Source organism: Nematocida homosporus (genome assembly GCF_024244095.1).
Source record: "Nematocida homosporus strain JUm1504 chromosome Unknown 4209, whole genome shotgun sequence".
Classification (NCBI taxonomy): Eukaryota; Fungi; Microsporidia; genus Nematocida; species Nematocida homosporus.
Window position 1 is genome coordinate 16,195 of NW_026250649.1, and position 13,559 is coordinate 29,753.

Genomic DNA, 13,559 nt, shown 5'->3' on the forward strand with positions numbered 1-13,559 from the left:
TCACTAACATAATACCATCACTAACTCAATACCATCACTAACTCAACTTAACATAATACCATCACTAACTTAACTCAACTTAACTCAATACTAAACTCAATTTGGCTATGTGTACTAAAATAACCATTGAGATCTTAACATTAAAATCAATAACAATTCAAACTCCTTCATTTTATTTTGCTTTATATATACCTAAAGATAAGATAAAGATTAAAATAAAGATAAGACAAACACTCTTTTTTCACCAACCTAACCAGAATAACTATCTTATCTACTATAACAAACCAAATAACAACCCAAATCTCAAACTTAATCTAAATGGTATTGCAATTTTTTTAATGGATAAGCGAAAGTCTGAAGTTATGCCTTTAAAGAAGATAGCATATAAGTCCGCTCCCGAAGAGGAAAACCCCTGGTGGACAGAAGAAACTCTTCAGAAGATTCTTCAACGTAAAATAGAAGTATTATACGCCCAAATGGAAGAGTATAAAACAAGAGCTCAATTATTAGAAGAGGAGAACAAGCGAATTATCAATCAAAAACTATCAGAAACAACAAAAGATAAGCCAGAAGATCTTATCAAGCAAATTCAAGAAAAGATCTTACAATTTTCCGAGCAAAAAACCACTATCAGTCTCTTACAACGTCGTCTTTATAAAGTCCAACAGTCCAAAGATAAGGAATCAGCCCAAGATAAGCAGAAAGATACAGATAAGATAAGTAGTGGTATTAGTTGTAGTAGTTGTAATTCCAATCAAAATTCTAACCAAAATCAAAATCAAGATAACTGTAATCTATCAGTTGAAGATCTTACTAGAGAAATCAATCGAGTTGAACAACTAGAAGCTAGAATTGATCGAGTCTTAGCTAAACATCCGCCTAATTATACTGCTTTAGTTAAGTCATTAGAAAGTGAATCGGCTGAATTAACGGCTAATAACAAAGAATTATCAGATAAGATTTCAAAATTAATCTTAAGATCAACTGAAATTAAAGAAGCGCATCAACAAGAACTGGCTGAATTACAAGTCCAGATTCAACAACTAGAAAAACAAAAACAAACAGCCGATCTTATCTCTGGCCAAGAAAAAGAAAAGATGCAGTTACTTACTGATCGTATTGCTGATCTTTATGCTACTATGGAAAGAGTTAGTGGTGAACTGATGGATTACACGCGTACCCAGGAAAAAGAGAATACTAGTCGAGTTGCTTGTACAACTGAGTGCCAGCAACGAGTTTCAGAACTAGAAAGCAAAGAATTAGATCGAGTAGAAGAAGTAGCTTATCTCGTGCGTAAGTATGTTGATGCTTCTAAAGAGAACGATGAGTTGAAATTAAAACTACAATCTATAACGGCTAATAATGATAGAAAACATTCACTAACTCAAATCAATCAATCTTTATCTACTAATCAAAATCAGTCCTTATCTACCAATCAAAATCAAATCTTATCTGCTACTTGTAGTGATTGTACGCAATTAAGATCGGAGTTAGAACAAAGTAAGTTAGAGTATTTAGAGCGCAGTTCAGCTTCGCAGTATCATAAGCGCAAAGCAGCCCAATTAGAGGCTGAGCTGAAAGCGCTTAAGAAGACTGCTGTTGATTTAGAGAGTGCTAATACTCGTCTGCAAGAGAAGCTCGTTAAGAAACAGCCTAAGCCATCTTCATCAGCTGATAGCAGTAAAGAGATAGAGCTTTATCAAAAAATGGTTAGATGTTCAGTCTGTACTACTAATATCAAAAATGCAGTTCTTAAGCGATGTATGCACTTAATCTGTAAAGATTGTGTCAATGACCGATATGCAGCCAGACAAAGAACTTGTCCTTTTTGTGGGTCGCCTTTTACACTTAGTGATGTAGTTAGTATTTACTTATAGGACTAGTTGGACTAGTATTTGCTTTGAGTTGCTATCTAGATACGATTTAGATAAGTTATCTATTGAGTTATTATAAAAGATATTATTTAGTTGTCTTGTTTTGTTTCGTTTTGTTGTCTTATCTTATCTTATTTAGTTGTTTTATCTTATCTTATTTAGTTGTCTTATCTTATTATTATCTTATTTTGTTGTCTTATCTTATCTTATTATTATGTTATTACTATGTTGTTACTTGATTTAGATCGCTAGGCCTTTAGATATACTGGACTGGACTGAAGTATTATGAACTGGCATTTCATAGGACATACGTATAGTATAAACTAGACACTAAGACATCATATCAATTAATTATGAACTTAATCTTATCTTATCTTATCTCATCTTATCTCAACTTAACTTATCCCAAATACTAACTTAACTCAACTCAACCAAACCCCAACTCAACCCAATCTTAACTCAATCTCAACCCAATCTCAACTCAACTCAATACAATGCAATAAACGAAATTTGTTTGTATGAATAGTACTCGTAAAGGTGAAGTTGATATGAATGAAATTGGTAGTAGTGGTTTCTCGACTGCGGCTTACCTTAAAAGAATTCTGGCGGAGTCTCCCAATGACTGTACTCGAGTTCAAGATACGCACATTCGGGCTTTAGCTAAAGAAAGTGAAAGTTTAGCAGCTGATATCTTAGCCCAGAAAGAAGACGTCTGTGCAAGTATTGAGTCATTTGTGGATTTAATTAGTCGGTGCCAAAAGATAGCTTTAGATATCCCGGACTTACTTCTGCCACTTAGTAAGACTACGAATTCTTCTGCTGGCAGTCAAGAGTTCATTAAAGAGATCTCTAAATTGAAAGGTGGTGAGTCTTTGGCTAAGACTAGCCGTACTCTTAAATACACAGAACGAGTTGAATTACGTATTGATCAGGAAAGTATGTGTGGTAAAATCTACATAACTGAAGAGATGCTTATTGTGGCTACTGAGACTAAATCTGGTGAGTTAGAGGTTTACAATGCCTTTTTACTGAAAGAAACTGACATTAGTGAAGAAAATGGATCTCTAGTAATTAGTATCGGTCCTTTATCCGTTGAAGTTATTGCTGGAGAACATACTTCTCTTAAACGCCTGGCTAAAGAGATCTATCAAGCCCAAGAACAAGACAGTCCCTGGGTGCCACCAACTGAGCCAACTGAAAATTCAGATAAGGAAAAGGCCAAGTACAATCAGTATTTACTTAAAATAGGACAGATATCCGGTATCGATACATGGATTGGCCAAGATTTAACTGCTGAAATCAAAGCTATGCAAGCTATTGGCGGCTGGAAACAAGCAGCTCCTATCTTAAAAACTCTAAAAGAAACCGATCTAGCTACTGCCTTCCAAGTCACCACTAGTATTGTAGAAGAAGAAATGGTCAGACACATTAATTTAGATATCTTAAGAAAAGACAGTATAGAACAAGTCGCCCATAAACTAACCAAAATCCTCCAACGATCCATGAAAGAACTAAACTCCCTCTTCACTCCAGAAGAAGCCACCGGTCGACTTGTTCTAGCCTTCGAACAACTACATCTCCGGGCAGCCGAACTTCTCACTCGCACACTTCTTAATGCCCCAACAACCGACCTCAAGGACACTGAAACTCTACGCCAAGCTTTCATCCATCAAGAATACAACTTTGCCTATACCATTGATCTAGCCGAAAGAATCCGCAAGAACCTCCTCAAGAAAAGGTACACCTTCAACAAGAAAGTCATTCAAACACTTTTCGACCAACTCACCATCCAAGGATCCACATCCTCCCCCGCCCAATCCAACTCAACCACCAACTCAACCCAATAAATGTGTTTACTTATAACCACCCGTCTATCAACTCATCATTACATTATGTATCCACCACTATCAACTTGATACTAATCTAAACTCAACCCAATACTAAACTCAACTTAATACTAAACTCAACTTAACTCAATACTAACTCAATCCAATCCAATCCAATACTAATCTAATCTAATCTAAACTTAATACTAACCCAACTCAATCCAATCCAATCCAACTCAACTAAATACTAGTCTAAACTAAACTAAATACTAAACCCAACCCAACTCAATTCAATATAATACTACTAATAACCCAATTTAAGTTTATTCTAGCACCAGTTTAATGACTAGTTCTACGTTGTGATTTGGTTTGGTTGCGGCCAAAGACCGATTGGGCTCGGTTCAAGTTAAGGTTGGTTTTGAGCTAAGCGTTTGGTCTATCCACCCAATCCTACCCTAACTAGTGCTGCTTAGTCTTCCCGGGATTTTGCTTCACAATTACATATCTTGAAGATAACAACTTACTCAAAGAATACTTCTTCTCTCTTTCTCGACTCTCTAGCACTAACACACCTTTATGCAACGATCTAACTACACCTACTTCATACGCCTCTCCTTTTTCAATGCGAATAACATCACCCTCCACAATCTTGATCTTTTTCAGTACAACCATAGCTTGACCATCGGGCAGAACATGAACATACTTATCCGCCTTCTCGCCTTCAAAGATTTCCAGTAAGTCTTCCTCAGCCTCCTCTTCCGTACACCCACGAAATGCCCTATCTCCACCCAATCTTCTTCTAACTCTTCGTAACTCTTCTTCATCCTTTGCACTCTTCTGTGCACTTTCTTTATCTAAATAAGCCTGTAAGATTACTTCGTCTTTGTCCGCCTGTCTTTTATCTCGTCTTTCCAGTCTTTTCATCTGTTCATCGATAAGTTTGTAGAGTTGGTCTGTGACAGACATGTGCAAGCAAATAAAAATAAGCGTGTTTATTAGGCCAGGGGTGGGTTAGGTTGGTCTAGATTAAGCTCAGATTAGATTTATCTCTCTTGTTATTAACTTAGTCTTTGGCCCGAATCTTAATAGTAGTCGTTTATTTCCCAATAAGGCAAAATTCAGTTTACATACCTAATTCGGCATTATTAAGATGAGTATTAGTGATTTTGATCTTACGAACGTATCTCTTCTTCCTTTGCTGGGACATAGTCTTACGAATAGGTTTCTCAATAACTTTAGTAGCTAAACCGGCATTAGAAAGCTCACGGGCTAGTTCACGTGATTCAGGAACAGATACTTCCTCATATAGCTTAATAACAGCTGGTGAGGCAGGTTTAAGAGGTAAAGAGTTGTAAAAGAGAGTAGCTGAACCATCAATATCACGTAAGAGAATAGCTTGGCCTTTCTGGACTAAAGATTCAACTAGGGGTAAAGTTGTACTACTGGCTTCTAGAATTTCATCTAAAGAGATACCGTGGGCTGAGTTCGTCTTTTTAAGAAGATCAAGAAGTTCACTTTCGTGCTTGATCGTATAAGTTGGAATAAATTGTAAAGTCTTATCTACACGTACTACTTTTTGATTCTTTTCCAGTAAATCTAATAATCCGGCCGTTCTTTCTATACTTATCCCAGTTAAGTCTTCGATTTCTTTAAATGAAACCGGATTTGGGTGTCTTTTAAGTTCGGTCAAGATAGTGTGAATATAAATGTTACTATGACGAGAGCTAGGGTTTCCAGCACTAAGTTGGCCATACGTACTCTTGTCCATCGGAAAAATTTACGAGATACATGGAGTTAAACACTGCAAACATAGATAGTAGAGGATATAAACAAAAAGATAGACCAAATCTAATCTTTAAATCCGAAGATATTGAAAATTTAAAGGTATACGCTATACATAAGTGTTTTCCGCCGTCGGCCGATCGATATAAATTACACAATGCTATTAATCGGTTTGCCAAGTTATATGTTCAGAATGATAAGCTCTTCTGTCAGACGAAAGAGGGCGAGCATTTAGAAATTATCAATGGAGAAGATCGAGAACGTATTAATGATATTCTAGCTGAAGCCCATGGTGACCAACATATACCTAGTATGGAAATGGCCCGTCGCATTCGGAGTAAATACTATGGTGTGGATATGAGTATGCCGCGAGCTTGGGTTACGATGTGCTTGGAATGTCGGGCAGTTTATTCATGTAGGTCATCCAAGAAGAGGTACGATGAACTAGTGAAGATTGTGCGTGAACCTTGGTTTGCTATTTCTATCTTTACGATTAGTTTAGCTGACCTACTGCCGGGTAAAGGTGGAGTTTTACTGTGTATACAAGATAACTACTCAAAGTACGTATTGCATAAAGTCTTGCCTTTCTTTGACATTGATAAGGTCTGTGAGTTTTTGGATGGCTGGACACGATACTTTGGCTTCCCTGAGATTATTAAGATTTTGGATCCTAAAGTGCAAACTCAAGTCTTACATGATTACTGCTACCAACGTGATATTCAGATTGTATACTATAAGGACGATCCGGACCATTTTGTCTTTGATATAACCGAGCAACCACGGTATCTTAAACGGACTATTCTTTCTAAATTCCAAGATAAGCAGCCCCATGAACTGGACGAAGCTATTGAAGAAGCCATTAAGTTTCGGAACTTTGGTTTCTATAATGAAGATACTACCGTACGTTCAGGCCGAGTTTCAGCTGATGTATTCTTTCGTCGGCCAGTGCGAACAACTAAGAAAGGAAGTGGCAGTCAGTATTGGAAGACTTATAAGCTTCCGGATTTGAACTTGCCCTCTTTACTCTCTCTTCTACCTGAATATGCACCTAGTAAGGATGAGGAGGCACAACGGCGGGAGGAAAACCTGCGCATTGCCCGGGAGTTTAATATTACTGTGCCAATTCCTAAATCACTTCTGCCGAGAAATAGGGTTCCTAAGCGCGTCATGCTAGCTAAGTTGGCTAGTATGCCCGTGGTTAAAACACCGGAAGAACAAGAGATGGAAATAGCACGTGAGCAGCTAAGGGCTCAAATTGCTGCGAGTAAATCGGCCGAGACAGAAGACAGTAAGTGTTCTACTAGCAGCAATCAGTCTACTCCGGAACAGTTAGATGAAGAAGAGTCAGAGCCGGTGGTTATTAAGCGAACAATGGATCTTAAAACTGATCGGGAACTGGAACAAGAACTGCGTTCGGATAAGGACGCACTTAATCTGGCCGTTCTTTACAATCCAGAGAAACCGTACCATGAACGTACTGAACTTCGTCACCCGGCCATGGCTGCAAATAGGGATGCCAGGCGGTACTCTGGTTCTTTTGTATACATTGCTCCATCTTCGGCCTTTCTAACGACTGAAGAACGGCAGCAGGGCAAGCGCCTAGTGACTACAAAGAGCTATGATGAGCTGCTGGCAGAGTGTCGGGGTAAGATGGAAAATCCCACGCGGGCGAGTTTGATAGGACGAGGTGTTCATCCAGATCGGTTTGTTTTAGACGAAGATTTGTATTGGGTGGTTGAACCGATTGGGAAGACACATAGTTATTTGCTCTACAACGCTCGGACGCGAGAGAAGGTTCCGGTTGAGAAGTGGCGGATTTTCAAAGTTACGCGGCAGGTTAATCAGCGGTACCGGCACTTGGCCCGGCTGATGTACAAGCAGTTCTATCTTTCTAGTATTTTAGGCCAAGAAGACAAGGAATCGTGATAATCAGTCTACTTATTTGACCTGTGCTATCTGTTTGTTTACTGTATCTTGACACCTAGATAAAGATAAGGTGGAAGAAAAGACCAACAAAGATTCGATCTTATCACACGTGTTATACACAACACACAGATAATAAACGCCAGACAATTAGCCCAAACAAAACAACAATTATTGATAGTGCCCCCAAACAAAAATTTAGAGTAAATACATTACACAATGGCCTTAGAATACATTGAAGTCCAGATTGGAGAGTGGGAGAAATTCAACAACCGCCATAAATCGGATATGCTAGATAAGATCAAAACAATTCTTAAGAATAGTGATGGCGATCTGAGTATCAACAAGGTATCCCTGGCTTACCACTACATTGCTCGCCAAATCAACATTCGTAACATTGTGGCTATAAACGGCACAACGGACGAAGAGGCCCACCGGATCAAAGAAACAGTTTTTGGCCACGAACTGCTTAGCCCGCGCCTATCGATTGCACAGTTTCTAGAGCGCATGGTCAATAATACTTTATCGCCACGAGCTGGGATAGATATTCTGCTTGATATCATACATGCCAGCGTGTCCAATCGCTTCACCCTGTACAAAAACGTCTACAACTTAGAGATCCAGACGAATCGGCGGCAGCTGTACAGCTACACCCGGATTTTAGAGAAGGTTTGGGAGTTCCATCGGAATACAAAGAACGCGCTCTATCAGTTGGCCTGCCTTGAAAAACTCATTGAAGATAACGTCCCAGACAAGATCCCGGGCAATCGGCTGCACACCTTGGAGTACATGCGCAACTACATGAAGAACAAAGACTTGTACGAAGAGATCAAAGGACTGTTGCATCTGATTGAGAAAAAGCGGCGGCGTGGAGAGCAGTTCAGGAAATCTGATCTGATTTTGGCCAAAAGCATTTCTGGGCACTTTGTAGACCTGTCCTACGACTCGTACTATATCTATGGCTATGGCCCGAACGATCTGCTCTTCCTGTATTACGAACTGTTTCATGCCCACAACAAACGGCAGTTCACTGCGCAAAAGAAGCGGCTGAATCAATGTATATACCAGCACATTAAGGAGATTAGACGAGTCCGCGCGCGAATCAGAAAAGACCGCACTATCACCAAGCAAGTCAAAACATCCAAGCTAAATCGCATTGAGCAGCTCAAGTTCATTTTTATCAACCGAAACTTCTCGTTCCTATCATACAAGATAGTGCCTTGGGTTAACTCTTTTCTGGGCTGGTTCTTTGTTAAGGTTTGTGTCTTCTACTTTGCTGATCTGGCCTTGTCTTTGAGCGATAAACCGTGCATGTTAGACTGTCAAGAGCTTGAGTTCAAGACTAAGCTGGTACTGGCTATCTTGCTGATTTTTACTTCGGCCATTGGCTCGTATGTGGCTATTCTTCAACAAGTAGGTTACACGCGCGGGGGTGTTTACGGTAAGATTAAAGAGCGGCCTATTAGAGTCTGTTTCCAGTTTATTTTGTTGATAGGAGTTGGCCTTCTCTACTACATCCTGCCTAAGTCTGATGACATGACCTTTACCCGGATGCCAGTTCTTGGGCTGCTTGCTGTGCTGGCTCTTCTTTGCCTGGTGGGCGCAGATCCTTGGCTGCGATATGAATACGTCTTTTCCTTTACAGACAACCACAAAGCATTTGTTACTATAACGTACACCCTTTCTCTAGTAACTATTGGCCTAATAACTCTACTGTTGCGACAGGCTTGAGTCTTAATGCGGGTAGAGATGAAATACTAGTCTTACTCCAATAAATATCCATAAGAAGACGTATTGGGCCGAGGGCTGTTTAGTTGTTAGTGTGGCCGATCTGGGCTGGGTTAATGGCCGAGGCGATTGAAGCTCTGATTTGGGTTGTTTGAACCAGATGATTGTATATAATAAAGAGAGGCGGTGTGCCTGCTTGGGTCAAGATCGAGTCTTTAGTGAGCTGGAATTGGGTGTTGGTTTGGATGTTTTGGTAAGTATAGGAGATGGCGTGTGATTTGGTAGTTGCGGTAGAGGTGCATGTGGTTGCTAGTCGTTTGGCTTGATTAAAGGCATGAGAGGTAGATAAGGCGGCTAAAAGAAGCTGGCTGGAGTAGGTGGTAGAGGGTTGGTTGGGTATGTGCATGGTCCGGCAGAGTTGTTTGATGATCTTTTGGACTTTGTCTAGTTGAGGCAGTGGTTTGATGTGCTGGTTGGCCATTAGTTGGTAGATTTCTAGAAGAACTAGGTGGTCGCTGGTTGTAGATAGCGGCTGGATTGTGTTCTTGAGCTTGTTCTTCTGAGTGTGCTGGATAAGTTCGGCTAGACGTTCGGAAAAGAGATCAATCATGGCTAAAATAACAGCTGCCTCCCAGCCACATCCCTGCTGTCGCGCCTCTATCAGAAAGAGGGCATGTTCAACTGAGAGTGGCAAAGAGAGGACTTGTTGGCCCAATGGAGTTAGTTGGTGGTGAGAAAGAATGCCTTGGGTTGTTAATTTGGCAATGGTGGCTTGTTCACGTTCTCTAATTGGGAAAGGAATGTTTAGCTCGATGGACTTAAGAACAAAGTACTCAATGTTCTCACAATCCAGCCGACTGATTGTATTGGGATGGAGTGAGTTGTAGGCGGCTTGGGTGTACATACGAAAGCAGATACCGGGAGTAGTCCGACCGGTCCGACCTGCTCTTTGTTCAGCAAGTGGCTTTTGAATGGGAGCAGTAACCATTCGTTGCACACCGGTCGTAGGGCAATAGATTGTCTCCTTGTAAAGGCCACAGTCAATAACATACTTAACGTTGGGAATAGTTAAAGAGGTTTCAGCAATGTTTGTACTAAGAATGCATTTGAGACCGGTGCTTTGGAGTGCCTGCATTTGCTTGGGCAGTGCTATCTTGGCATGCAGCATGAAGAGATCAATAGGTTGAGAGAGACTTTTGAGCTGGGGCTGTAGTAGCTGAAAAGCAAGACGAATGTCCTCAACTCCAGTTAGGAAGACTAGAATATGGCCAGTAGCTGATTCAGCTATGTCTAAAACCTTGTTGATTGTAGCCTGGATATAGTCGGCTGGGATAGCTGGGAGGTATTCAAGCTGAACATGATGGCTTTGGCTATTAATCTGAACAATAGGAAAGGCGCCTGTTTCGCTCAAAATACTCGGTTCGACTGTGGCGCTCATAAGCACTAAATATAGATCAGAGCGCTTTCTAATCAAGCGAGTTATGTACTTAATGAGCAGAAGAGACTCAACACTCTTCTCGTGTACTTCATCAACAATAATGACTGAATACTTAGATAAAGAAGGGTCTGTTTGGATCTCGCGTAGGAGAATACCTTCGGTCATGTACTTGATACTCTTGCCTTTCTTCTCAGCGAAACGCACGGCGTAGCCTACCTTTGCTAATCCCAGCTCGCTTTCCATTCGGGCAGTAATTGAAACTGCTGCAATCCGCCGGGGCTGAGTACAGCCAATTATCCCCGGGCATTGGAGGGAATCCACTAGCATTTTGGGAATCTGGGTCGTTTTACCGGTGCCAGTTCCGCCCTGGATTACCACTGCTTGATTTTCACGTAGATTGCGGATGATTTCGGACTTATATACATCTAATGAAACAACTGAGGTGGTATTAGGCTGGTTTAGAATGGGTTTGGGGGCTTTGGTGGCTGTAGTTGTTGTAGGCTTGGTAGAGTGTGGTGAATCGGCGAGTTTCTTGCGATGTGTGCTTTGAATAAAGTATGATTGGGCTGCATGCTGGTCTAGTTGGGTGCCACTGAAGATGGATAACTGGTTTTTGGGCTTTGGCTTTGGCGGCTGCCAAAAGGATTCTTGATAGAGCATCTCTTTGAGTCTCTTCATAAAATTTGGGATATCATTGGCTTGGGATTAGTATCTTTGCACCATCCAAGTATTATAACTTACAAATACCCCTTAAAGCCCAATAATTATGCGACCCCGTGGTAGTAGAATACGATTTATAGTGCCAAAAGTGCTCTTCAGTCCGTCAATGCGCAAATAACAACCAATATAGAGTGGGAATAGGTCGATTTATTGATATCGTTGTAAGTATGCTCAGTAGGCCAAGGCCCCAATGGTTAATAGACCAAGACTTACACGTTGGTTTTGTGTTGGGGTGGAGTTAGGTTAGTATTATGCAGGGTTGGGTTGGTATTATGCAGGGTTGGTGGTTTCATCGCTCTTATTGTGCCGCCGGCGTGAGGAACGGGACTTGGCTTTTTCGCTAGACTTGTAAGGGGTTAGAGATGACTTTGGGGCAGAGGCTTCTTCATTCTGAATGTTCCGACTAGCCTTTGTGTTTAGCTCGGATTCGGGGCTGTTGCCGGTCTGGCTGATAGTCTTGATGTGGTTGAAAGTAGGAATATTTGGGTTTGGAGTGGCGACTAAATAATCTACACAATCATGAATACTAGCTGAAGTATCGGGGCTTGCGGTAAAAGATGGAGTGAGTTTAGTCTTTAATTGGGCGACACTGTCTAATATATAGTCGATATAAGCTACCATCACATCCAAAGTATCTGCCCATTGCTTTGTGTCTCCAACCGTAACAGCAGTATAACCAGGAAACTTTACAACGTTCCTGAGCGTAAATAGTATGTCTTTTAAACTAGCTACTTTATCGTCCCAGACAGTCCACCAATCCAACTCGTTGGCATCCTTTAAAACTTGATATATTTTCCCTACTGCCGCTTCGATCGGTTTGTTCTTGATAAGATCATAAACCTTTAAGTCCAACAAAGAGCCGATCACTTGCTTTTGCTCACCACTGATTTGGAAGTTACTAAAGTGACCAATAGACGTATTAGGCAGATCTAAATAATTAGAGGCAAACAACTGGCATCTTAGCACACTATACAAGAAATGCCGAAGCTGGTTCTCAGCACAAAGAGTTTCTTTAGTTGCCGCCGGACTGCCTTGTTTGTCTATAATACTCTTCCAGATAGTAACTTTCTTCATAATCTCACCCTCATTCAAATCGCCAAAGTTACACAGGAAACTGTTAATGAAAAGCAAGTCATTAAGCATGACATTAAGATCGTCTATCGATATTTTAAACAAGTACCCAAACTCGTCACTATTCGCTGTTTCAAATAAAGACTTAATATTACCCTCCGTAGTACTTTCTGTTATAGCCTTAAGCCGCATTGAATAATTGCGAATCAGATCTCGGGGAACCTTAAGATGCTTAACACTTGCTGCCAGTGCTAGTGGAAGTGAGTCCTTTTCAAGATCAAAAGGACAGGGTGGAAGCACGGGATTAGTAACCTGATGGCAATGGTTTAACATTGCCATAAGTTGGTGGTTATTAGAAAAGTTCTGAGCACCTCTCTCCAGCACATTTCGCCAGTACTGTATCCATTTCTTGGGTATTCGGCCCCCTTCACTATTAAGACTCAACTTATCATTAGGATCGAGTTTTAGACAATCCGGACTACTATAATAAGTAAGTGCATACTCACTAGCCCAAATCCCATAATCATCTCTAATGCAATGGTCCAGCCAATTTGTCGTATCCAGATCAGCCGCATCGGCCATTCCACCCATCCAGCCCCATAACCAAGCCAAACCAACTCCTATAAATTCAAAAGGTACCCTCATATCTCTCTTTTTTCTAAAGTATATATCCTTTCAGTCCACAAATATGATCTATGATTAGCACATTATCTTTAAAATAGACCCACTTCAACCTTAGAACAGCACAATACAAGATACTAATTAAATACTAACTCAAGCCAATCCAATACCAACTCAAGCCAACCCACTACTAGCTCAAGCCAACCCACTACTAACTCAATCCAACCTAATACCAACTCAATACTAACCCAATCGAAGGGAAAGAAACATCTGTACATGGCAAATCAAGATTTAATTGAACTAGTTTTATGCTAAGTTGTTAAATAAGTAAGTAGATATAATAAGTGTTGCACGCCAGTTTTGCAACTCGCCGAACTTGCAATTTCAAAACTATTTGCAGAAAGCGAAGCTCGTCACTTCCAGGCCCGAAATTGCGGATTCCGAGGCTGGCGAGACAGAATACAATAAAGATGCTTTATTTGAAAATCTAACAACTACTAGTTTAAAATATACACGGACAAACTATACTAACTCGAGTTCGCACTATTTTGCGAATGTTTTGAAAGTGGCTATCAA

The 13,559-nt window shown here is 40.6% G+C and overlaps 8 protein-coding genes across 8 annotated transcripts; 4 read left to right on the top strand and 4 right to left on the bottom strand.

Annotated features, from left to right (window-relative positions):
• Positions 1-107: 107 nt before the first annotated feature.
• On the top strand, positions 108-1,877 carry NEHOM01_1966 (uncharacterized protein; the record flags this gene model as incomplete). The annotated part of the gene is made up of 1 exon (XM_051490844.1): positions 108-1,877. One exon carries the CDS (start codon positions 108-110, stop codon positions 1,875-1,877), a length of 1,770 nt encoding a protein of 589 aa, XP_051346804.1.
• Positions 1,878-2,392: 515 nt separating this feature from the next.
• Positions 2,393-3,721, top strand: NEHOM01_1967 (uncharacterized protein; the record flags this gene model as incomplete). Its single annotated transcript, XM_051490845.1, has 1 exon — positions 2,393-3,721. One exon carries the CDS (start codon positions 2,393-2,395, stop codon positions 3,719-3,721), a length of 1,329 nt encoding a protein of 442 aa, XP_051346805.1.
• A 438-nt stretch (positions 3,722-4,159) lies between these two features.
• Positions 4,160-4,666, bottom strand: NEHOM01_1968 (uncharacterized protein; the record flags this gene model as incomplete). Its single annotated transcript, XM_051490846.1, has 1 exon — positions 4,160-4,666. One exon carries the CDS (start codon positions 4,664-4,666, stop codon positions 4,160-4,162), a length of 507 nt encoding a protein of 168 aa, XP_051346806.1.
• A 157-nt stretch (positions 4,667-4,823) lies between these two features.
• On the bottom strand, positions 4,824-5,468 carry NEHOM01_1969 (transcription initiation factor TFIIE subunit beta; the record flags this gene model as incomplete). The annotated part of the gene is made up of 1 exon (XM_051490847.1): positions 4,824-5,468. One exon carries the CDS (start codon positions 5,466-5,468, stop codon positions 4,824-4,826), a length of 645 nt encoding a protein of 214 aa, XP_051346807.1.
• A 20-nt stretch (positions 5,469-5,488) lies between these two features.
• Positions 5,489-7,408, top strand: NEHOM01_1970 (uncharacterized protein; the record flags this gene model as incomplete). Its single annotated transcript, XM_051490848.1, has 1 exon — positions 5,489-7,408. The coding sequence occupies one exon, from the start codon at positions 5,489-5,491 to the stop codon at positions 7,406-7,408; it is 1,920 nt and encodes a 639-aa protein (XP_051346808.1).
• A 216-nt stretch (positions 7,409-7,624) lies between these two features.
• NEHOM01_1971 (uncharacterized protein) lies at positions 7,625-9,136 on the top strand (the record flags this gene model as incomplete). Its single annotated transcript, XM_051490849.1, has 1 exon — positions 7,625-9,136. One exon carries the CDS (start codon positions 7,625-7,627, stop codon positions 9,134-9,136), a length of 1,512 nt encoding a protein of 503 aa, XP_051346809.1.
• A 79-nt stretch (positions 9,137-9,215) lies between these two features.
• On the bottom strand, positions 9,216-11,249 carry NEHOM01_1972 (pre-mRNA-splicing factor ATP-dependent RNA helicase DHX38/PRP16; the record flags this gene model as incomplete). The annotated part of the gene is made up of 1 exon (XM_051490850.1): positions 9,216-11,249. One exon carries the CDS (start codon positions 11,247-11,249, stop codon positions 9,216-9,218), a length of 2,034 nt encoding a protein of 677 aa, XP_051346810.1.
• A 312-nt stretch (positions 11,250-11,561) lies between these two features.
• Positions 11,562-13,007, bottom strand: NEHOM01_1973 (uncharacterized protein; the record flags this gene model as incomplete). Its single annotated transcript, XM_051490851.1, has 1 exon — positions 11,562-13,007. The coding sequence occupies one exon, from the start codon at positions 13,005-13,007 to the stop codon at positions 11,562-11,564; it is 1,446 nt and encodes a 481-aa protein (XP_051346811.1).
• Between the last annotated feature and the right edge of the window lie 552 nt (positions 13,008-13,559).